At 41.3% G+C, this 26,152-nt stretch overlaps 1 protein-coding gene across 1 annotated transcript in view; it reads left to right on the top strand.

The window, feature by feature from the left end:
* adam10a (ADAM metallopeptidase domain 10a) overlaps nucleotides 1-26,152 on the top strand; it is a 157,186-nt gene that overhangs the window by 27,606 nt on the left and 103,428 nt on the right. Inside the window, exon 2 of the mRNA XM_068017899.1 lies at nucleotides 4,461-4,611. Within this exon, the coding sequence (XP_067874000.1) occupies nucleotides 4,461-4,611 (151 nt within the window). The remainder of the gene's footprint in view (nucleotides 1-4,460; nucleotides 4,612-26,152) is intronic.

Raw genomic sequence — 26,152 nt, 5'->3', positions numbered from 1 at the left:
ATGGTGTGCTTGTAGTGTAATTGCTGTATAATTGCACTGACGCCAATTCAGTGTTGGTGAAACTGTGACTCAGATCCCAGGTGGAGGAGAATTGAAGACTTAAAGCTTTAATTCTCCTGCAATCTCGCTGGCATACTGCCAGACCCCTTTTATTCCACCTTAGTAGATTCAGACTGTCCATAAGCTCTGTATTCTCAGAGCACAAGACCTTCAGACCCTAGAAGGTCATTCCACACCAAGGCATCCATTTTCACAATCTTTCTGTTGCACTTAAATGCAACCATCCCGCTCTCCCGTTGCTCCCAGACCTTGTGACCCCTTTGCACCACTTCCACACTCCCAACACACCACTTGCGCTTATTCCAGAATTGAGGAATCGCATTTCCAAATATTTCCACACCCTACCAATGTTTACCAGTGCTTCTGAACCCTAGAACCACCCTCTCAAATGTGAAAAATCACAAGAAAACACCCCTCCCCCAGTGCATCTATACACTAATTTCCTCACCCATCTTCCTTTTAAACCATTCCTGTAAATAGGACAAAAAATGCATGTGAGTTTTAAAAAAAAAACTAATAAAGCCATTGATGTACCCTTTCCACAAAAATGTGGCCATGATCACATAATTTGAACTTGAAATTAATGCTACCGCTCCTGTAGTACATTGTAACCGTTTTACCTATTTAATCAACATATTTTAGGCCAGCTATTTTCTGTTGGGTAATGTGAGACAATGTATCCTCTGATTCACTGAGCAACAGCACTATACAGATGTGTCACATGCACTTCCTGTGCTTAGTGGTAAGCAACAATTAGATTTTCCTGTCACAATAAACATTTGTCCTTTTCCCCAAACTTACTACTTGTAAATGGCTCTGAGTGATTCTTTGCAAGAGACACATTGCCAATTTGGTCCTTCTGTGTCTTCACTCAGTCCATTCACCAGAAGCCTAGCTCAATAACCTGGAACATTTCCAAGTGCCTTTGTCATTTATAATATAAATGTAGTGTTTTTTTCCTTCTTGCTTCTTGGGTGCTACAGCAACATTTTTACATTATATGCAGGAATAAAGAAAGATTTCTGATCATTGGTGCTTCAGTTGCTGATGGGGAACCAATCCTGCAACTAATGAATATGCCCAAACCAGACCTTTCAAATAATTTATATATTTGACATTCATATCCTATAATAAAAATACCTGATATCGTGTGCATTGCTGTAGAGATAGAGGTATTTCATTCCAGCTGAGCTATTTTTGATGACCAATATATAAATTAGTCTACAGAAGTACTATTGTTGCTGAAATGCCATGAATTTTTAGCTTAAAACTAGTTTATGCTCAGGGAACCAAGCTTTTTTTAAATACAGGCCAGCATTTCTTAAAGGCGTTTACCATTATAGTGGGAAGCCCTGTTCTACCCCAGCCTTGCATTTATTCCCATGCCATGTCCTATATATATTTTTGTTTTGTTTTGTTTTTTCTTTGATATTAACTAATGAGGCAAGTGGAATTATACACTGGTAGACATGACTGGTGTGGTTAACTGAGTCTGTGTGTTATTCCTATTGTGCAGAATCAGGTTAGCTTTTGGACTTGGAGCAAGCCAAACTAAATTGCTGTGTTTGTGGTTTCTTCTCCAAGAACCAGGCTTTTGCAACCGCATGGACAGCATTTCTTGAAGCATGACCATTTCCTTGGATTAAGAAATGATCCACTTGTCTGCAAGCAATAACTTTAGAGATACCTTCATTAATTTATGAAACACAATATGAAAACACACTGACCAACCTACTAACAGCATAAGTGAGTGTGGGATGTAATATGGTCAGTTTCCAATCTTGGAAGTTCCTTGCTAATGAAATCAAAGGTTGAATACTCCAAAAAAAAAAAAAATAAATTTCCTTGTGGCCAGTTAGAAAATGATATTGGTGGAAGCTTTGGAAAGAGTCACCTGCCATTTGTTGTTACTGGAAAGTGGTTCTTGCAGAGAGACCTGGAGGAAGAAGGGAAGCGGAACAAATAAAATGGGGTTGTCTAAATTTTCTTTATGGAACTTTTCAATTGCTTAACATAGTCCAAATTCTTCTGAGCGTCAGCATAGTTGCTGGTTCTGACCTATTTCTGTTGTTGCTTCGAGATTGAAAGCCTGTGCTGGTAGAAATTCCTACTATCATAAGTATTCCCACTCAGAATACCAAAGCCTGCAAATTCCATTGCAAATAAATTGGACAGATTATTTAAAATTCCTTTCATTTACAAGTGTGACAATGAGCAGCCCTGACATCTACTCAGGTTTATAACATCTTTTGCTTTAATTTGAGAGGTTTTTAAACATATTAATCACATTTTATGTCTTCCCATTTCAAATCATCCCTTATCTTGGTGTTTGATTTTGTAGTAAGTTATAGCTGGTGTGCTGCAGACACTTACTTTCAGGATGATTGTGATCCCTGATTTGGCTAAATTTAACTCTCAATATAGTGTGGTTATCTTATTTTACTTCAGAACTAGGCATCAGCAGTCTATTTTGTCAGCATGTGCTGCAGACTGGGTACATGAATAACTGACATATACGTAACTTTGTGGACATTTTGGTTGGTAGAATTTGGAGTTAGAAAACTAAGCTTTAGCAGACTTCAAAAGATTCTGTTTCTGATCTAACTGGATGTACTCTGTTCTTGATTGCTGCTTAGTTGAGAATGAGATCATTTTCAGCTATCGCCCTCCCTTGCAAATGGTCCATTAGCCTGTTGACGCTGATAAGCATGCAACCTAGGTTTCTGCATGAGGAAAGGATGTGATTCTTGTGAAATAGGATCAGAGTATGATTCTCTCTGCGGATTTCCTTCACTGGAAAAATAGTCGACATTTTCATGATAGTTCTGAGATTTTTGGAATTTGTGAGGTGTGCTTGAAAATAAAAATGTCTTTCCAGCACCTCTTATAGAAACTTACCAAATAAAAATCTTTGCAACTGCACAGAATGTGTTGTATTCCTGTTTGTATAAAATTCTTCTGTTTGAATTTTAAAACAGCATTGAGCACATTGGGTATGTTTTTTTCAGTTTGAGCTTGGTTTAAATTGCATATTTGTTGTAATGCCCACGAGACTTGTCTAGGTAGTGAGAGGTTATATTCCTTACTACACCTGAACAATGTGCCTTTTGAGAATAAAGATTTAAACTCAACAAGATAGACTGAACTGCACAAGATTGAAAAGCAAGCTATTGATCTGAACTGTACGACACTGTATCTCTATATGGGTGTCAGCTACTTTGCAGAAGTAATTGATTTTTTTTTTACATTTTAACTATTGATCATGTCTACCAGTTCTGTACTGACTGGGAATTGCATTAATGGATCCAAAGAGTAGCAGCTATTGCCCATGTTGTTTAGTGTATGCAGTGATTTCTGTTCTTTTAAGGAACAGGAATTAGAACTGCAACTACTGAATGGATAAAACAAGGAGACTTTGGGGGAGGGGGGAGGAAAGTTGTATAAATTTGAAAAAAGCTATGTTATACAGACCTATTGCAATAGTGAAGTTGGTCTAGGCATTGGGAGATGCTGGACATTTATGTGCCGGGAACTAAGTCAGTAGTCCTTCTATCTTCAACTGATTTTTACTGGTTCAAACCCATGCATGTGATGTCTCTTTCCCATCCATAATGTTTGATCTGATGTGAATAAGGCTTGTGGTATTGTAATGTTCAGATTCCAGTGGTGTGTGTTAAGTCAATAGATCAGATATAATAGGGATGGCCTCTCTGAAGATGCTGCCGGACCTGCTGAGTATTTCCAGCACTTTCTGTTTTTATTTATAATCGGGATGGTGTTTGGATAGCAAATGCATGCTGTCAGTCAGTTGCTATTCATGCAGTGTCAAGCATTGAGCTAGCATTGAGGACCAGTGACAGATTACAATGAATCAAACTTAGTTTTCATTTAACGCTTTGGTCTACCTAGAGAGAATTGCACAAATGGGTTTTTTTGATTGTGATAGTTGAGTCATGCAATTTAATCTTCAGGTTTGGATCTTTCCACTGTTATTAATGGCCTAAATGCTTATAAATGAGTAGCTACATGTTCAACTCTGTCTGTTGCCTTCACTATCTGATCTGAAGCATAGACACTATTAAAATTGAGTAGAAATTATACCTTCTATTTGGAGAACATTTTAAGTATGGTGCAGATAATTGAGAAAAACACACTAGGGGAGCTGGATTTTCTTAAATCTGTACCTGTAACTTGAATTGAATGGGTAACAGCACAACTCGATCAGATCACTGACTGCTCAGGGCATTGATTTTAATAGTGATTTTGTTTTTTCTAATTCAGTAATCTGTATTAATGTACTTCAGGTGTTAAGTCTTGTGGGATAATTTTTAAAATGTAAACTGGTTACTCTAATTATCATCGTGTATGACTGCATTTAATACTGCTTGTTTGGTCTACAGGGCAATTTGGAAATTCTTTGAACAAGTACATTAGACATTATGAAGGTTTATCGTATGACACAGATGTACTGCATCAGAAACATCAACGTGCCAAGAGGTCGATTTTGCATGATGACCAGTTTGTCCATTTGGATTTCCATGCACATGGCCGGTATGTACTGCACACGCACAATTTTAAACCTTTCCTCGCAGAAGTACTTGCCTTGTGAATTCTGCATGACCTTGCTGCATTTTAAAATATTCTAGTTAGTGTAGCACAGTGTCTTTTGGTGATCAAATTGAGTGTATCACATATACTTGAAAAATCAAATTTCTAGCCCTTTTCATAGATAAGAGAAGACTTTTTTTTTGTGAGAATCCTTGTCTACCTATGCAGAGCACTATTGAACCTTCAATGATTTTTGTATTGGTCACTGCATAGAATTAAGTGAATCCAGCCGTTCAGATGGCTAAAACCAATAGCAGTGCAGTAATGTATGGAATTACACTGGTATCCAACACTCATAGGTATTGCTGCTTGGGGTTCAGCAATGCCAATGACCTATGCTGGAAGTAATCTTGTGGTTTGATAATCTTTTGAAAAGAAGAGTGAATGTTTTTTTTTAAATTGCTGAATTTTGGCCTTGGCTCTTCTGAAGGTTTTAAGTTACGAGCTTGACAACATTTAAATTCATACAAGGTTTCATTGAAGTCGCAGTGCAAATTAGCCATCATCTGGAATAGATTTTAGTTCTTACAAATCTAATATAACTTTAGTAGAAGGCTGCAAAAATATGTTTAATAAGTCACAAATTGTGTTGGTATCTGTTTCCCATGAGAATTCTGTATGATTTTTGAGATTATGTTCAGTAGGCTGCTGTATAATGACACCACTGGAACATCATCTTCAGAAAGGATCTAGCTAAAGTTATGAAAGTCCTGAATGCAAAAAGCATTAATAAAGTGATCAAACGTGTAACATGCTACCAAGCAATTCATTCAATCTAAAAAATAAACTTCAAATGTGCAAGTTCTTCAAGTGGCTTCATAGTAAACTTCCAGTTGAAATGGTATCTATTCAACCTACATTAACCTAGCAACACCAAACTAACAGTAATTTGTTCTAATTCTTGCATCTGTGGTTAAGGAACTATGAATGATTTGACAGTTAGAACAAAATGCTAGAAATGCAGCGCTGATCAGTTAGCATTTAAGATTAATTGATATTTTGGAGAGGACCGTTCATCAGGATTTCAATATCTTCTTGTACTGTGTTGTGAAAATATGCCTGTTGTTTTTTCATGGAGATCAAAATTGTTTTTGAGTTTACTTGTATATGAAAAATGGATCTGATGCATAATCACAACAAGGGTGTTTTTGTGTTGATCAAAACAAGACATACCAAAATGCAAACATTTGGTTTTAAGGCATTGGAGAATTTAAGCGTATCTTTCCACCTGTAACTTTCATTGATGTCATCCTTTTCTAAGTTCTAATGAGTATCTGGGTTTCTATTTGAATATGATTCAGTTCAAGACATAGGTTTCAAACCCAGTGTTATTGTGTACAGCTTACACTTGCACCACTTTGCGTGAGCTGCAGTTGTGGTTTTATCTGACCACTTCCACTGGTTACATATGTTTTGAAGGTATTCTGATCCCTGTTGCAGTTTATGCTCAAACATCGTACAGTACAAGTGGTGGAACTATGTCGATGTGATTCATTTTTCTTCCAGCTCCGTCTCCCTAGAATTCTCCATTCACCTGCACTTCTGTAGTGAATAGCCAAGTAGAATCCAGTTGTTTCCTCATAGGAAGGACAAATGGGAGGTGAACTGCAATGGGGTGCTTTCGTGTTACGTCTCTCAAACGCTCGCAGCTGCACTGATGAAAACGTGGGGGACGTTATCTGTTTGAATTTGAGAAAAGGAGCATTTTGCGCACTCAAAAAAAAAAAAAATAAATAAATCCTGCTAAAAATATTTATAATGAATTCATACTTGAAACTGCTAAGTCTCAATTAACCAACTGAATTGCTCTTAAAGCACCGCATGTAAATATAATGATCACCGTCAAGTTTAGAGGTTTTTGATTGTTTGGCTTAGGAGAAATTTTGTTAATTTTAAGATGCTGCTACTAAGGCGAACAAGGGGTTAAATCCACACAACACACCAGTTATCTGTGAATGCATATTCAACCCAATAGCTGAGCAAGACTAAGTGCATACCATATGGGGTTCGTAAATGCACTCTGCTGACATTTACACACACAATGTTGGAATGGTCTCCTTTCATTTGAGCCCAGCAGGTGGTAGCTGCCAGGAAATCCACACCCATGAGAGTTGTCACAGGCCTGACTAGCAGTTCAATTAGCTGATCCCCAGCACCGAACTGGGGAGTGGTTGAAGTCAAGTTTTTGAGCTTCCTCTTTTAGGTGGAGAGTGCAGTCTGCAAATATTTGGAATTATAATTGGTCAGGAAGGCAGAGAGTGTTCTTTTCCTTAAGTTGGAGCTGATCATTTCATCAAATGCTGACTTGCAAAGTGAAGCTTTATCGGGAACTAATTATTTTTCATGCTATGAGAATCAAGAGGTAGGTTGGTTGGCATCCTTCCATGTACGAAAGATGATGGACACACAGCAAACAATCTATTTAGATGGAGTGTCTTCTCTTGGTACACCTTTGCTGATGGCTGCGAAGGCCAATCCTTGAGAGGCAGGTTCTGTCATGTGCTGCACGTGAAGCTGCCAAGTGACGCTGAGAGTTGTTTTTGACGTTGCCACCTGTTGCCAAGCTGTTGTAGCAACTGGTTGTCGTGGTAGTACACACCACTCCACAGGATGTGTCTCCATTTCTCTCTCCAGCCAGCTAGTGACTCCCAGGTGCGATGGTCGACATTTAGTGCCTTCACATCACACTTGCAAGCTTCCGTGAAGCGGAGCTTTGGGCATCCCACTGGTCACCTGGCCCGGCTCCCTCACCATACAGGAGGTCCTTGGCTATGTAAACGTCTTCCATCTTGTGTACATGTCTGATCCACTGAAGCCGCCGCTGTTTGATTATTGCCAACAGACTTGGGAGCTCTGCCTTTGCCTTTGAGAGGACTGCGACATTTGTGATTTTTGTCCTGCCAGGATATACCCCTAATGCCTTGCAGGCAGTGAAGATGGAAATTGTTGAGCTTCTTTTCCTGGTAACTAAATTGCCCATGTTTCACAGCCATACATCAAGGTTCTGAGAATATAGGCCTTATAAACCATCAGGGTCAGCTTGCTGTTATTTCATGCATGTTTTTTGCAAGTCAGCCAAAGGTGGTAGCTGCTTTCCCTATGCGTGTTTCGAGTTCTGTATCAAGTGAACGCCTGCTCAAGTCACAAAAAAAAAGACCCAGAACCCGACGGAATCACATCCCGCCCGAATCCCTCCATTTTCCCCCGAGCCCGACCTGACCTGGCCACTGTAATATTCCCTTTACTTACCTTCCGATTCCCAATCTTCAGGAAGCTGCAGCAGTAGCGTGATGATGTCATAGAGACGCTCACTGCACAGACTCCGTTTCCCTGCTTGCCGTCCCAGACTCTCAGCTCAGTTAAGTTTTTTTTTTCTTTGAAACACTTATCTGCAATTCTTCCTGTGCGTGTCCTGCCCGACCCGACCCAGACACTTGTCTTCGGGTTGGGTAGCAAGTCTTTAGCATCAAGAGACAGATTGTCTGTCACCATGGATCCAAGGTAGCAGAATTTGCTAACCACTTTCAGTAGGGCATTATTTATTGTGATCAGGGACTGAGATGCAACACTTTGTCTCATGACCACGGTTTCTTGATGCTCAATGTCGAGGAGAACAAGTTACAAGCATGGGAGAGACAGTCCATGAGTCTTAGTAACTGAGTTTCTGTTTGAGTGACTAGCACAGCATCATTAGTGTAGAGGAGTTCTCTGATCAGGACATGATGTGTTTTTGTCTTCGCTTTCAGCCTTGAAAGATTGTAGAGCTTGCCGTCTGACCTAGTGTGCAAGTAGACTCCTTCCATTTCTGCAGGGAAGGAGACGATGATGTCAAACAGTGGGGACTAGGACACAACCCTGACGCATTCCATTCTTCACTCTGAAACTGTTGGAAGTGGAACCATTAAACTGTATAGCGTAGTGCATGTTGTCATGCAAGGAGCTTCGGTGGACAGCCAATTTTCCCCAACGTCTTGTCGAGTTCTGCTCTGCTGATGGTGTTGAAGGCCTTGGTGAGATCTACGCAAGAAAGATAAAGGGGTATACTCTGTTCCCTACACTTCTCTTGTAGCTGGTGTATGAAGATCATCACATCCACAGTAGATCTTCCAGCATGGAAACTGCACTGTGCTTCCAGGTACACTTGGTCTGCAAGTAAATGGAGTCTTCTAAATATCACTCTAGCAAATGGCTTCTCCATGACGCTAAGGAGTGTGATGCCATTGTCGTTGTTGCAGTCTCCTCTGTCTTCAATTTTGTATGGTGTGATGATTTTGGAGTCCCGCATCTCCTCCTTCGGCACAGGGCCTACTTTCCAGCAGAGAAGGCGAAGGTCACAAAGGTGTGCCAATAGATGGGATTTTCTGTGCTTGAGTAGTTCGGCTGGGATTCCATCCTTGCTGGGTGCTCTTCTATTCTCCAGGCAGTCTTTGTCCTTCTGGAACTCCGGTGATGGTTTTTCATCTAACTCATCTGTGACAGGAAGTTGCAGGAAAACGTCAAGCGCAGATTGGGAGGTGTACAGCTCACAGGAGTGTTCAGCCCAGAGGGGCATCTGTTTACTTCTGTCGGTGAATACTTCACCATCTGCTGACTTCAGGGGTGCAGCTTTGGTAATGGCAGGGTCAAGCACCATCTTGATCCCTTCATACATAGCTCGTAGATTTCCTTTGTCACATGCAACCAGGGGAAGAGAACCAACTACATGCAACCCCGAACAAAACAGGCCAACCAAAGTGCACTTTGACTGGCAAGGACTTCAAGAATACAGCTTCAGCCGAGAACTACTGGATTTACAGACTGTACTTAAGTTCCATTTATTCTGGACTTAAATTCAACCACCAAATTTGTGTGTGTGTGTGTCTCTCTGTCCTGTCTGATTTTCATGTGACTGTGTAGCGTATTTTAAAATCAGGTTGGAGTGTTAAGTATAACAAACTTCCCTCTTTCTTGTTTAAACTCAAGACCTGTCCAATTGGTTCTTTTGCAATCACAGTAAAGGAAAAAAGGTAAAACACTCAGAGGTGGTAAGCACAACCACTGTTTCAAAGGAATAAACTCTCTGTTGCGGTCAAATAAGAGGAAGGGGCAAAAGGGAGCCTGAGACTCCCTCCTCAATTGGCCATAACACCTGTAAAGCACTTTGACATAAACTGATCTAGTGTTTATTTGCAGAGTATCTCCCTGCTTTGCATGGCTGTCTTGGTTACTTTCAGATCGTGTAGTGTCTTAGCTGTTGGCTTTATGTTGTGCAGCATGTAGACTTATTTTTTGCATCAGTGAGCGAGATTATCTCAGCTGAGTAGGTCTCAAACCAGCCCTTGGTGTGGGTTCCACCTTTACCAAATGATGTTTCTGCTGTTTCATAGGTGATTGAACTTGGTGACTTTCAAGCTTCATAGATGCCAGAATTGGTGCTTCCCATTAAGGCTTTGGTGGCTAACTAGCGTTCTAGCCACAGAGCAAAGTGCTGGTATTTGGCATCATTGCTTATGTAAGGGATGTTGATGTGTGGCAGGCCAACAGGAGTTAGACTGAATTTCACTGAAAGTTGTATATTGTTTTCATATATTTTGTGTAAACTAAACCAGTTGGTTGGCCTTGTTTCAGCAGAGTGCATCAGTTTGCCTTCCAGAATTTTGGAGTTCACAGTATCCAGTACACGCAGCATGCGAATCTCCCCCAGGTTGAGTTACTGTACAGGTAGATATTGGGCAGTAAAGTTAAATTGATCATCGGGGATGCAGGGTCTGCTTATTAGGATGTGTGCCAGAGACTTAATAGAATATTTAGTGCCGACCCAAAGTTTGAATCAGTCATGTTGATCAGTTATTGTTGACAGCATAATTTAATAATGACAATGATGTGCTGTTTTCTAAGTAAGTGGTGCAACAGAATTGTACACTGTCCTTTTTTTATTTTAGTAGTTGTGTTAAATTAACGGCAGACTGATAAGAGAAAGATGGGAACAAAAAATTGCATTTGCATAGTGCTTGTCAGGATTCCCAAAGTGCTTTCCAGGTGTTATGGCTAGTTGAGGAGGGAGTCTCGGGCTCCCCTCTTGCCCCTTCCTCTTATTTGACCGCAACAGAGTTTATTCCTTTAAAACAGTGATTGTGCTTACCACCTCTGAGTGTTTTACCTTTTTTTCCTTTACTGTGATTGCAAAAGAACCAATTGGACAGGTCTTCTTGAGTTTAAGCAAGAAAGAGGTAAGTTTGTTATACTTAACACTCTAAACTGATTTTAAAATACGCTACACATTCGTGCACACATTCACATGAAAATCTCACGCGCACACACAAATAGATTACAGAGGGAAACAGATTTGGTGGTTGAATTAAAGTCCAGAATAAATGGAACTTAAGTACAGTCTGTAAATCCAGTAGTTCTCGGCTGAAGCTGTATTCTTGAAGTCCTTGCTGGACAAAGTGCACTTTGGTTGGCCTGCTTTGCTCAGGGTTGCAAGTAGTTGGTTCTGTTTTTCCCTGGTTGCTGGCTGTAGCTATCTGTAGGCTTGGAGGGTCCCCCAGTCGCAGACGATTTTCACTTGATGTTTTCTGGGGCGAGAGAGAAGTGAGAGAGACAGGGGAGTTGCAGCCATCTCAGCTACTGTCCACTCAGTTAGTGCTTGTCTGTGGAACAAAACTTCCAGTTTTGTCAGCGATGAACAGATGGTCACGTGGTTCTCTCAATCCCCTTGTCTTTTTAAATGAAGTTCAAAATCTAAAACGCAAAACTTCTCTTGGATGGGGTTGGCAACATTTACCTCCTGGAGGGACGTCTCCATTTATGAATGCCTCGAGATGGTTTGGAGTGTCCCGCTAATCAGGGTGATCTGGCTAATCATCTGTTAGCCAAAGCATTGTTCTGGCTGGGCGTCTTGTAGGACTTTGTCTCCAGTTCAATCTCCTTTCAAATGTAAATTGCAGTGGCCATCTTGGCTGCTAGTTTTTTATAAATTACTGTAGAGTTTTTCCCATTAAACGTCTAAGGTAAGTTTCCAACCAATGAAATTAATATGTGTCATTTGGCATATAGGGTTTTCCTGACATGGGCAATGAAGTACTTTTGAAGTGTAGACACTGTTGTAATATAGGAAATATGGCAGCCACTTTGCGCACAGCAAGCTTACACAATACAATAGAATAAAAATAATTTTATTAGTGATGTTGACTTGAGGGGTAAATGTTGGCCACAAAACTGGTAATAACTCACCTGCTCTCCTTTGAAAGTACCATGAGATCTTTTACACCCACCTGAGATAGGAGATAGGAGATGGGGCTTGGTTTAACCTTTTATTTGATAGACTGAATCTCTGACAATGTAGCATTCCCTCTGTGCTACACTGGAGTGTCAGCCTAGATTTTTGTGTTAAAGTCTCTGGAGTGGGAGTGTCTGTAAATTAGAGTTTGGGTGGTCTTAACCAATTTCACTGATATGCAACCACATTACTAACTTGTTCATAATTCAATACTAATTTTGACTCAGCATGCAGACTGGTAGGAGATACGTTGTAGAAATATCTCCCCTTCTTTGCTATTGCCATTATTCTTTCTTTTGATAATTAAATTCATCCATTTTCATAGCTCAGTTGCTTCTACATTTCTCTCTCAATTGCCAGCATATTGTTTCCTCTAGATCTCTTGCACTGTTTACAAAACTATAAACTCCCAGTACAGTAACTATTTCCTTTCTTCTTCCATACCATAAACCAAATAGATTCAGCTATTTCATCATCCATTATATCATCCTTATAAATAGTGTTGAGGAACATTTGATATCGTCACTCTTTTTTCGTCTACTCTTTTTTTTCGTCTACTCTTGCCAATCTGAATATTTTGTGAATAGAAGATTTTTCCTAGCCTAAAGCATATCTCAAATGATGCATCAGGTCTTTTGTTAATGGGAATTTGTGCCTCTGGTGCACCCATTTACTTAGCAGACATACTTTGTGCATTTTAATATACAAACAACTCAGAACCTGCCTCTGTTGCCAATCTTAGTCTTTAAGTCCTTTTTACAGATTTGTTCATTATTACTGTGTTTTTCTTTTTTGTGCTTTTTTGCTTATTTGTTTTGTTCCCCCCCCCCCCCCGCTCCCTTTCCGAGTATTATTCTGTTTACATCAGTATTGCTCCCAGACTTACTAGGCTCCTAACCCTAATTTGATTCTACTTTTCAAGGAATCTTAGTCTTTTCCTGCTTCACTATCTTAGTAATACTGTACTAATATGTGACTCCAGGAGTAATCCTCAAATGACTACCCTTAAGTTGATCCTGCTCCTTAGTCTATATCATAGCTCCTGAGACACCCTTGCTGGATCTTTTTTGTCTATTTCATCCTATGTCACTCGTTCCAACACAACTTGTGACTTCAGGCTGGCTTAACGTGAGGGATAGTAATTTTGTAACAGGTCTTTTAGGGATCACTGTAATTATTGCATGCAACACCTCCATGAAGAAAATAATGCCTGAAGCTGAACAAAGTTTTATTTTAAAAGTTGAAGGAGTTGGTGCAATCCCAAGTTAAAATATTGACACCTACTTTTGAGCATTGTTTCCCGATCTGGCTCTGGACTTTTATATTTTTTTGTGTAGAATCTTGTAGAAATGTTAACAACATAGCAACTGACTTGTAACATTATTTGAAATTATATCATATCTGCTACTTAAAGTTCCTTGGGAGGGGTAATGGTAGTTTGCCTGTTAACAGTAGTTGGAGATGAATAATTTAGTGTACTGTAACCTTCCTCTAAGTTATTGCACAACATGGGCTGTCTGCACTACGTTGGTAGTCTGTTTATATTCATAATTATTTGAGCCTAACCAGGGTAAGAGTTTTATTTGCATTGAATTCTATTCCGTATAATTGGTTATCAAAGTTGGCTGTTGGAAGAATGGATTTGAATCTGTTTATATTGATTTGCTGTCCTTGTTCACAGCAGTTCCAAACTTGAAGTTTTGTTTTAAGGCCATGTTGCTCTGTGCCAGATCAAACTGATCATCTGATACACGAATGCGACCAAGTATTCCTCTGGCGTTCGAGGGAATTCAAAAATTCAGTCTCTCTGATTTGTGAAGACTGTCACTGAGGTTTTCTCAAATCTAATTACAGGCATGGAAAAGTGCCTGATCATATTTTACTTTATAGTAACCTGATAATCCAGATGTCAGGGCTGAGTTTTGATTTTTCTCCTCTTGTTCTCTGTTGCTTGTTGAAATTGGGCATAGAAGGCAAATGTGAGTTTAGTTAATAAAACTGTTTCACTTGCATGGTCCAACTGTTAGACAAGACTGGATGAAATACAGTCTGTAAAAAGGATTCAGGACTTTCTATTCTTTAATCAGTGTTGGGAGGGTAAGCTAAATAGACCAATGGTCATTTCCTGCCCAGAAATATGACCATGGTGCTTCTGAATGGTAACCAGATCTGACTAATGTTTAAACACCTGAGAAAGCAGGTCAGGGGCTGGGAATTCTGCGGTGAGTAACTCACCACCTGACCCCCCAAGCCTGTCAAACATCTATAAGGCACATCAGGAGTGTGTTGGAATACTCTCCACTTGCCTGGATGAGGGCAGCTCCAATGACACTCAAGAAGCTTGACAGCATCCAGGACCAAAGCAGCTTGCTCGATTGACACACACTCCACCACCTTAAATATTCTGTCCCTCCACCACAGTGCAGCAGTGTGAACAAACTACAAGATGCATTGCAGCAACTTGCCAAGCCTATTTCGACAGCACCTTCCAAACCTGTGACCTCTACCACCTAGAAGGACCAAAGCAGCAGATGCATGTTCCCCTCCAAGCCACACACCATCCTGACTTGGAACTATCACTGTTCCTTCCAGGTCAAAAACTTGGAACTCCCTTCCTAACAGCACTGTGGGTGTACCAGATGGGCTGTGGTGGTTTGAGAAGGCAGCTCACCACTATTTTCTCGAGGGAAATTATGTTTGGGCAACAAATGCTGCCCTTGCCAGCGATGCTCGCATCCCATGAACGAATAAAAATTCCTTGACCAAATGACTAGCAAACACAAGTTAATCAGAGTTTTAATTAACAATTAGGCTTAATGGTCTTGATGCTTAGAGTTAATTGACTTGAGCATTCATTTCAAGCACTGACTATACCTTGTAGTATTAAAGGGATGAATACTTGCACTTCACTAGTAGCATAATATGCTGAATGCTGCTTGGCATTAAGCTCCTTTCCTTACAAAACAGCATGTCCTCTGAAGTGCTGTGAGAAAAGCTATAGGAAATGAACTAGTAAAATATTACATGGTATAAATAAATTGAAGTCTGATTATAATTTCCACCTATGTCAAAAGTAACTACAGAGCACTTTACTGAAAGGCAGTTAAATTAAAAATAGGGCAGTCTTAAGGAAAAAATATTTAATACTGATAAATGTCTTAAAACCAAACAAGAAAATAGGCAGAAAATTTGAGTTCAAAATAAAATTAAATGTTATGGTGGGAGAGGTGGGGTGCATTTGCACTACATGTTTAGAATTGGTGCAGTGTAAATTTGGATTTGGGTTTTGACATGACTCTCGAGTGTGATAACCGCTTGCATTTATATAGTGCTTTTTTGAGTGGAAAAATGTTCTTGGGTAATTGGAAATAAGTGGATGCTGAGCCAAAGAAGGAGACGTTGCGAGCAGTGACCAAAAGCTTGATTGAAAATGTTGGTTTTTACGGAAGGCCTTCATGAAGGAGAGGGAGGTGGAGAAACAGAGTGGTTAAGGAATGGAATTACAGAGCATTAGGACTAGATAGCTGAGGCATGACTGCCAGTGGTACAACAAAGGGTGCGTGCACAAAAGGCTATGGTCAGAGGAAGGGAGAGTTTGGTGAAGGGGTAGATGTAGGGCTGGAGGAGGTTACAGAGATGGGGAGTGAGGCCACAAAGGAATTTAAACAAGGACGAGAATTTTAAATTGAACACTTTGGGGGAACCAGGAACCAGTGTATGTCATGAAGGACGGGGATAATGGGTAAGTGAAACTTGGTGCAGGCAAGATATAGGCAGTGGAGTTTTGAATGAGCTCAAGTTTATGGATGATGGGAGGCCAACCAGGACAGCATTGGAATTGAGTCTGGAGGCAACAAAGGCATGGATGAAAGTTAGCCCACTGGTGTTGAAAAGCAAATGTGGAAGTGGGTTATCTTTGTTATGCACTCCGCACTGTAAGTGCACTCTACACGAGAGGGAAGAACTGTGGTTGAATTTCTTTTGTTACAGTACCTATCCTAAATACAGATGCACTCACCTTGCATGAGGTTGGGTTAAGGAAGTCCTCCATTTCAGTCAGCATGTTTGCATTTCTAAATGTTTTACATGCTTGACTTTGTGGCTTCGGGTGTATGAATAGTGGGATTCTTGTTACAGGATGATCTCTGGATGAAGTCATAAAATCTGCAAAAGGCCTTAATGGCAATGGATATGCACCTTAAATCTAACCTTTATGGTTGTGGGAGCAAAGGATTGTATGATCTTGGAACTTGCTCAGGTCAAGCATAATTGAATGTTCACAATGTGTCAAAGATGTGTCCAACATTGGATAGATTAACACTATTGTTTATAGTATAGCATTAATCTTTCAGTCGAAGCATCTATCTTTCGAGCCATTCCTTCTGAGACTAGCTACTACTGAAATTTGAAACTGTTTTGTGCTGTGGATTTCAGTTCACAAGGAAGGGGATTGATACTGCATCAGTGTATACCATTTAGAATGCCAGTGGCTAACAGGGTATGATAACATTATCCAGTTTTTCATGATTCAAATCTCAGTCTCTGTGGTGATTCCTGAATGGCTTTAAGAATGCCCATATTAGTATGCACTTGGAGACAAGTTATTTCAAGACCATGTACTGGTATTGCTATAAAAATGTGTTTGCAGTAATCTGACAGTGAGGATGTAAGTACATATTTATGTTTCTTTTAAGTGTGTATAATTTCTGCATTTCCACAGTGAAGCCTGATCAAAGTAATGAGGCTTAAAGTATGATTTTTTTTCAGAACTAACATTTTTATATAAAATTTGTATTCATGCCATGCAATCTTGTGCATATTACATAAAAACTACAGCAAAAAAAAAATCAAAAGTGTATTTTATGCACACAGTTTAAATAGGGCAGATGTTGCCTTTTAAATTCACTAATGGACTTCCAGACCCGTTGTGTAGAATTGTAATTAGTTTTCCTGCAGGTTTAAAAGGATCAACAAAATAAAAATTCTTAATGGTTTGAAAATTTGTCCCCTAATGTTCAAAATCTCCATACTAGGCAATTTGGTTAATTGTATTCAACAATGGCTAAATGCAAATTCTTACTAATACTGTAACTGCAAAAGTTGCCTGTATAAGTTGACCTGTACCTAGTGATGCCATTGATTCTCTAGCCAGTGGAAAAGCCCCTGGGAAGGATGGCATTACCCCTGAAATAATCAAGAGTGCCAAGCCTGCTATACTTTCAGCACTCCACAAACTGCTTTGCCTGTGCTGGGATGAGGGAGCAGTACCACAGGGCATGCGCGATGCCAATATAATCACCCTCTATAAGAACAAGGGTGACCGCGGTAACTGCAACAACTACCGTGGAATCTCCCTGCTCAGCATAGTGGGGAAAGTCTTCACTCGAGTCGCTTTAAAGAGGCTCCAGAAGCTGGCTGAACATGACTTCCCTGAGGCACAATGTGGCTTTCGAGCAGAGAGATCCACCATTGACATGTTGTTCGCCCTTCGCCATCTACAGGAGAAATGCCGCGAACAACAGATGCCCCTCTACGTTGCTTTCATTGATCTCACCAAATCCTTTGACCTAGTCAACAGACCTGATCTCTTCAGACTACTAGCAAAGATCGGATGTCCACCAAAGCTACTAAGTATCATCACCTCATTCCATGGCAATATGAAGGGCACAATTCAGCCTAGCAGCGCCTCATTAGACCCCTTTCCTATCTTGAGTGGCGTGAAACAGGGCTGTGTTCTCGCACCTACACTGTTTGGGATCATCTTCTCCCTGCTGCTCTCGCATGCGTTCAAGTCTTCAGAAGAAGGAATTTTCCTCCACACAAGATCAGTTGGCAGGTTGTTCAGCCTTGCCCTTCTAAGAGCGAAGTCCTCATCAGGGAACTCCTTTGCTGACTATGCTGCATTAACATCCCACACAGAAGAGTGTCTACAGAGACTTATCGACAGGATTGCGGCTGCCTACAACGAATTTGGCCTAACCATCAGCCTCAAGAAAACAAACATCATCGGACAGGACGACAGAAATGCTCCACCCATCAATATTGACGACCATGCTCCGGAAGTGGTTCAAGAGTTCACCTAACTAGGCTCAACTATCACCAGTAACCTGTATCTGAATGCAGAAATCAACAAGCGCATGGGAAAGGCTTCCACTGCTACGTCCAGACTGGCCAAGAGAGTGTGGGAAAATGGCACACTGACACGGAACACAGAAGTCTGAGTATATCAAGCCTGTGTCCTCAGTACCTTGCTCTACGGCAGCGCGGCCTGAACAACATATGTCAGCCAAGAGTGATGTCTCAATTCATTCCATCTTCGCTGCCTCCGGAGAATCCTTGGCATCAGGTGGCAGGACCGTATCTCCAGTGCGGAAGTCCTCGAGGGGGCCAAAATCCCCAGTATATACACCTTACTGAGCCTGTGGCGCTTGAGATGGCTTGGCCATGTGAGCCGCATGGAAGATGGCCTGATCCCCAAGGACATATTGTACAGCGAACTCGTCACTGCTATCAAACCCACCAGCCGTCCATGTCTCAGCTTTAAAAATGTCTGCAAACGCGACATGAAGTCCTGTGACATTGATCACAAGTCGTGGGAGTCAGTTGCCAGTGATTGCCAGAACTGGCAGACCGCCATAAAGGCAGGGCTAAAGAGTGGCGAGTCGAAGAGACTTCGCTGTTGGCAGGAAAAAAGACAGAAGCGCAAGGAGAGAGCCAACTGTGTAACAGCCCCGACAACCAATTTTATCTGCAGCACCTGTGGAAGAGTCTGTCACTCTAGAATTGGCCTTTACAGCCACTCCAGGCGCTGCTTCACAAACCACTGGCCACCTCCAGGCGCTTAACCATTGTCTCTCGAGACAAGGAGGCCAAAGAAGACTTGGAACACCTGTAAGAATTGATGTCCAAGAAACCTTAACAAGCCCTTAGAAACATATAAACAGTGTTTTATTGGTTCATAGGACCATAGGAAATAGGAGCAGGAGTAGGCAATTCGGCCCATCGAGCCTGCTCTGCCATTCAAACAGATCGGCTGATCATCTACCTCTATGCCATTTTTCCCCACTATCCCCATATCCCTTGATGTCATTAGTATCCAGAAATCTATTGATTTCTGTCTTGAATATGCTTAATGATGAGCTTCCACTGCCCTCTGAGGTAGAGAATTCCACAGATTCACTACCCTCAGTGAAGAAATTCCTCCTCTTCTCGGTCTTAAATGGCCTGCCCCTTATTCTAAGACTGTGTCCCCTGGTTCTAGACTCGCCAGCCCGAAGAAACATACTATCCACATCTACCATGTCTCGCCCTGTAAGAATTTTGTAAGTTTTTCAATGCGATCACCTCTCATTCTTTGAAACTCTGGAGAATACAGGCCCAGTTTCTACAGTCTCTCCTCATACAATCCCACCTTCCCAAGGTTGCACTCACTCGATAGCAAGTATATCCTTCCTCGATAAGGAGACCAAAACTGTACACAATACTCTGGTGCGGTCTCTCCAATGCTTTTTATACAATTGCAGCAAGGCGCCTTTACTCGTGTACTCTTACCCCCTTGCAATGAAGGCCAACATACCATTTGCTTTCCTAATTGCTTGCTGCACCTGCATACAAGCTTTTAGTGACTCGTGAACAATGACACCCAATTCCCTTTGGTCGTCAACACTTCCCAACCCATCTCCATTTAAGAAATACTCTATTTCTGTTTTTTTTTCTACCAAAGTGGATCACTTCACTCTTGTTCACATTATATTCCATCTGACATGTTCTTGCCCATTCACTTAGCCTGTCGCAATCCCCTTGAAGCCTCCTTGCATCCTCCTGACTACTTGCATTCCCACCCAGTTTTGTGTTGTCAAATTTGTAAATATTACATTTTGTCGCCACATTCAAATCATTTCTACAGATTGTGAACGGCTGTGGCCCAAGTACTGATCCTTGCGGTACTCCATTAGTAACAGCCTGCCATCCTGAGAATGACCCATTTATTCCTACTCTGCTTTCTGTCTGTTAACCAATTCTCAATCCACTGCACTATATTACCCCCAATCCCATGTGCTCTAATTTTGTTCATTAACGACCTGTTAGAACCAGTGGATGTGGCGTATTTGGATTTTCAGAGGCTTTTGATAAGGTCCCACACAGGTGGTTAGTAAACAAAATTAGAGCACATGGGATTGGGGGCAATATAGTGCAGTGGATTGAGAATTGGTTAACAAAGAGAAAGCAGAGTAGGAATAAATGGGTCGTTCAACCTCTCGAGCCTGTTCTGCCATTCACGGCTGATCTGCAAGCTAGCTTTGCCGCATATCCGTTCATCCCTTTGGATGACAAAACAAACCAACACTCAGGTTTACAATTAACAATTGACCTAGCATCTGTTGGCATTCGTGGAAGAGTGTTCCAAACTTCATTTGTTTTTTGTGTGTAGACATTGGCTAATTTCACTCCTGTTGGGTCTGGTTCTAATTTTTAGACTTTGCCCCCAGTCCTGGTGTCTCCAACCAGTGTTTCTCAATCTACCCTATCTATTACCCTTAATATCTTGAAAACTTTGTGACAAAAATCACCTTTAACCCTTGCACCAGTGCTCCCTATGCCATGTCTCATTAAACTCTGGACCGAAAGGTGTCAGGTTGATGTGTCGTAGGCCTGCGGTCAGTCCATGCTGACGGCTGTTTTGCTTCTGAACCAGGGCTCCTGTTGGAAGGCTGGAACCTGGGCTGCTGCTTCTGCCCAGAGATGGCAGCAGCGAGCCCTTAAACTGCATCAGCTGCCCTTTGCTACCGTCATCAGTCTGCTAGCACGATGGCAGCTATCAGATACTGCAATGCCTCAGTGAGAGACTGGAAGCCACTACTCTGGGTGACCTCCAGTCAGTCACCCAAAGTCTGCAACAGAAAGCTGAGCTTCCAGCAAAGTGGAAGCCTGGATTGCTACCTCGCCATCCCCTCCCAGGGGATCTGCTGCATGCAGCAACAGAGTATGAACAGAAAGATCACCTGTTCAATGTGGCAACTGCAGGGCATGGTCGTCTTAGAGGGCCTTGTCCCAAGGGGATTGTCTCCTTGCAAATTATAATGTTTGTGGAAATTGATGTTCAAAACTTTTATAGTAAGCAGCTTAGCATATTTATTAGTACATACAAAGATAAGCTTTTCATTTCTGCTCACTTGGCAGAAATGGTACATAATGTCTGTACAGTTAATCATAAATGTGGCATTGCTGCAAATTTTTTGTTAATGGCCGTAGTTTACAATTCTGTTCTAGTATGCACAGTCCAACAGTATTCATCAAAGCATTTGAGTACAAGTAACGCTTTCAGTGATTTCTATATAACATTCCATATAATGTTTGATCCCGAACAACAATCAGCATCTAATAAGCTTTTGGCTGATTTAATCTCGAAACATAGTCTTCACTGGTACACTGGCATTCTGTGTTTTTTTTTTTAATAATCTTGTGATCTGACTTAACACATTAAAGCTGTGAATTTACAGGTCACTCCAGTTTCATAAAGCATGATTTTCTTGAGGTTAATGTATGGTAAACCTTAAGAGTTAAATTGTGTACGAATAAGAAAGTATAATAAGAGTGAGAAACATTCAGCCTATTTAAGTTCATTTCTTCAGTATTCTAACTCATTCAGTTTAGCATGTGATCGACTATAATGTCCTTAAATTTACAATTTTAGAAGTTTATCTAATTTTATTTTAAATTTACATTTCACTCATTAAAATATAGCATCTGGTCTGCAGCAGGCTATTGGGAAGGTAAATAGCATGTTGGTCTTTATTGCAAGGGGATTGGAGTGCAGGATTAAACAAGTCTTATTAAATTGTACAGGGCTTTGGTGAGACCACACCTGGAATACTGTGTGCAGTTTTGATTTCCACATTTAAGGAAGGATATACTTGCACTGGAGGCGGTGCAGCAAAGATTTACTAAATTGGTCCCTGGGATGAGGGGGTTGTCCGATGACAGGCTGAGTAAATCGGGCCTACATTCTCTGGAGTTTAGAAGAATGTGAGGTGATCTAATTGAGACATACAAGATTTTGAAAGGGCTTGATGGGATAGAAGCTGAGAGATTGTTTCCACTGGTTGGGGAATCTAGAACATGGGGCACAGTCTCAGGATAAGGGGCCAATCATTCAGGACTGATATGAGGAGAAATTGCTACACTCAAAGGGTTGCAAATCTTTGGAATTCTCTGTCCCAGAGGGTTGTGGATGCTCTATCATTGAATACATTTAAGGCTAGGATAGATAGCTTTTTGGTCTCACAGGGAATGAAGGGATATGGGGAGCGGTAGGAAAGTGAAATTGAAGCCCAAGATCAGCCATAATCGTATTGAATGGCGCAGCAGATTCATTCGGCCATATGGTCTACTTCCCCTATTTCTTGTGTTCTTGTCCTACTGGCATGACTTGCCATGGCATAATCTAGATTTATCTTGATCTGGAAATGTACTTCAGTAAAGTCCCTCCTTCCCTAGTCGTCATCTGTAGATTGTAGAGCTTCAATATTTCTAACCTTTTCTTTATGGTGTCTTGTAGTTCATAACACTCATTCTAGTTCTCTGCACTCTCTCCAACCCATGCATGATTTTTTTGAAGTGTACTAATAGTAGATTACATGTATACAGTATTCCAACTGTGATCTGACCAGTTCATTCTTCTGACTTTGTATCTGAAAATTGCATTTGCTTTTTTAATTTTCTATTTCTCTGCTACATTAAATGTGAATGATCCATTTCTAAATCTCCATGTTAACTCTATTTTCCTTTATTGTATATTTATGTCACTCATTTTTCATCTTGGACTGTAAACCGATGGCCTTTATTAGCTTGGTTTTAGTTGAATCAATATACCATTTGTTCATTCTTGGAGCACTTCAGTAGCAGCTTGTAACACATGGTCCACTTCTCTTTGCATACGTTGGAGATATTTATAGTAAGCTTATCCACTGATCAGCTCAAAGCATTGCTACCCATTTTGACGTGCATTTGTTATATAACTGCTCCATGCAAAGCTGGCTGGCAAAATAAAGGTATATTTTTTTTATACCACCAATAAATTCACCAATGAGAATAAAATGGTGGGAACCTTTTGAACTTTGTGCAGAGGAATATTCATCTGAATTAATTAGAAGTGTTTCTTTGTGGTTTTAAATAATTTGAAAAATGATTACCAGCAAAGGCTGTTTCCTGAACAGTTGTTTTGTTTATTAGGAGTATTTGTAGGAACTGCAGGCTTCTAATTTCTAGATATGTACTATAGTGCAGTTAATTGTTCACTTAACAGCTACTTGAAGGTAAATCAGTGTCCAAGCAGTGGAAGGGGTTCAGAGTAAACATCTTCCCATGAAGAAAAAGGGTGGGTAAAGGCATGCTCAGGTCGGGAGAAAGAACCCGACTCGACCTGACCATCCCTTTTCTTACCTTCCGACTGGGAAGCTCCACGGAGCTGCAGCGCATGCGTGATGATGTCATAGTGATGTCACTCGCTCAATGCGCAGACTCGGTTTCATCCCAGACTCCCAGCTCAGGTGTTTTTAAAAAAAAAAAAATGTTTTTTAATACTTACCGGCAGAGCACCGACACAGTGTGTGTCGGGTCCGACCCGACCTGAACCCGACACGTGTTGTCGGATTCAGGTCGGGTAGTAGGCCTTTAAGGGTGGGACAGCCAAATCTAGAGCCCCCTGGATGTCAAGGAGCTTGCAGGGTAAGATGAGGCTGAAAAGGAAAGTTTATGTCAGACACCGATAACTCAGTACTACAGAAAGCCTAGAGTATAGAAAGTGGTGGGGTGAAATCAGAAAGGAAATTAGGAAAGCAAAGAGGGCATGAAAGAATATTTGCAAGCAAAATCAAGGTGAACCCAAAGGTGTTTCATCAATATATTAAGAGTGAGAGGATAACTAAGGAAAGAGTAGGGCCCATTAAAGACCAAAAAGATAACCTTTGTGTAAGGGCAGAAGATGTTAGTATGGTTCTTAATACTTGGCATTTGTATTCACAAAAGAGGGGGACAAGTCAGATATTGTAGTTAAGAGGGGTGTGAAGTATTGGATGTGATAAACATAGGGAGAGAGGAAGTATTGATTGGATTAGCATCTTTGAAAATGGATATAGCACCAGGGCCAGATGAATTGCACCCCAGGTTGTTAAAAGAAGCTAGGGAGGAAATAGCAGAGGGTCTGTCCATCATTTTTCCCCTCCTCACTGAATTCAGGTGTGGTGCTGGCAGATTGGAGGACTGCGAACTTTGTACCTTTGCTTAAAAAGGGAGTGAGGGATAGACTAAATAGTGGGCAAATTATTGGAAACATTTCTCAGACAATATAAACTATTACTTGGAAGGGCACAGATTAATCAAGGATTGTCAGCATGGATTTGTTGAGGGAAGGTCTAGTCTGACCAACTTGATTGAATTTTTTGAAGAAGTAACAAGAAGGATTGATAGTGCAGTTGATGTTGTCTACATGGATTTTACAAGGCTTTTGGCAAGGTCCCACATGGCAGACTGCATTTTAAAAAAAAAAAAGCCCATGGGATCCATGGAAATCTAGCAAGCTGGATACAAAATTGGCTCAGTAGTAGGAAACAAAGGATAATTGTTGATAGGTGTTTTTGCAACTGGAAGACTGTTTCCACTGGTGTTCCGCAGGGCTCAGTACTAGGTCCCTGCTTTTTGTGCTACATATTGACGATTTGGACATAAATCTGATCTGATCAAGAAGTTTACAGATGACACAAAAATTGGCCATGTGGTTGATCGCGAGGAGGATAGCTGTCGACTGCAGGAAGATATTGATGGACTGGTCAGGTGGGCAGAAAAGTGGTAAATGGAATTCAACCCAGAGAAGTGTGTGGTGATGCATTTGGGGAGGTCAACCAATGCAACGGAATACACAATTAATGGGAGAAAACTGAGAGGTGTAGAGGAAATGAGGGACCTTGGAGTGAATGTTCACAGATCCATGAAGGTAGCAGGACAGGTCAATAAGGTGGTTAAGAAGGCATATGGACCCCTTTCCTTTATTAGCCGAGCTATAGAATACAAGAGCAGGGAGGTTATGCTGGAACTGTATAAATCATTAGGTCAGCCACAACTTGAGTACTGTGCAGTTCTGGTCCCCTTGATAAAGGATGTAATTGCATTAGAGAGGGTACAGAGGAGATTTACGAGGATGTTGTCAGGACTGGAAAAATGCAGCTATGAGGAAAGCTTGGATAGGCTGGGGTTGGTTTCCTTGCAACAGAGAAGGCTGAGGTGCGATTTTATTGAAATGTAGAAAATTGTGAGGGGCATTGAGAGAGTGGATGTGACTGGCCTATTTACCTTAGCAGGGAGGTCAGTGACTAGGGGATGTAGATTTAAATGATTGGTGGAAAGATTAGAGGGGAGATGAGGAAAAACTTTTTCACCCAGAGGGTGGTGGGGGTTTGGAACTTGGTGCCTGAAAGGGTGGTATAGGCAGAAGCCCTCAAGTCATTTAAAAAAAAAAAAAAAAATCTGGATATGCAATTCAAGTGCTATAACCTGCAGGGCTACGGACCAAATGCTGGAAGGTGGGATTAGGCTGGTTGGCTGGTTTTTCGGCTTGTGCAGACACAATGGCTGGAATTTTATGGCCCCCCCTCCAGGTGGGGGGATTGGGGCAGCCACTTCCGAAGCCCCAACTCCTGGAGACTCCCCTTGCCTTGCCGGGGCCCAGCCAATTGTTCCTAGCGAGGGCCTAAAAACTTACCTGAGTTCTGGGGCCTCCTTCCTCTTGCTTCTGATGGCTGGAAGGAGGTGGAAGTCCCGCCCAAGACCAATTAAGGGCCTGGCCAGTGAGAAATGTCAGCGTGGCTCGCCAGCGACTTTTCGGCCAGTGGGCAGGGCCTCCTGTCCAATGTAAAATTCCACCCAATGGGCCAAGTGGTCTCTTCGTGTCTGGGATCTTTCTATGACTTTCTAACAACTGTAAGGGTGCAGTAGGTGAGTGGATTTGGTACTGGATGAGCAATCCAGAGATTGAAAGTTCAAATCCTACCATGACAAACTGGGAAATTGAATTTAGTAAATCTGGTAACTTGTGGAATGGCACCAGATAAATAATTATAAAAAGCAGCTGGGTTGTCATTTTAACCAAAAAAAACCTGCTTGTGTTCAGGGAAGCAAACCTGCCCCTGCCCTCACCCCTTACCTGATCACATATGGATGTGACTCTAG

The sequence above is a fragment of the Heterodontus francisci genome, chromosome 38, assembly GCF_036365525.1.
Source record: "Heterodontus francisci isolate sHetFra1 chromosome 38, sHetFra1.hap1, whole genome shotgun sequence".
NCBI classification, from domain to species: Eukaryota; Metazoa; Chordata; class Chondrichthyes; order Heterodontiformes; family Heterodontidae; genus Heterodontus; species Heterodontus francisci.
This window is presented reverse-complemented; position numbering and strand designations above follow the sequence as displayed.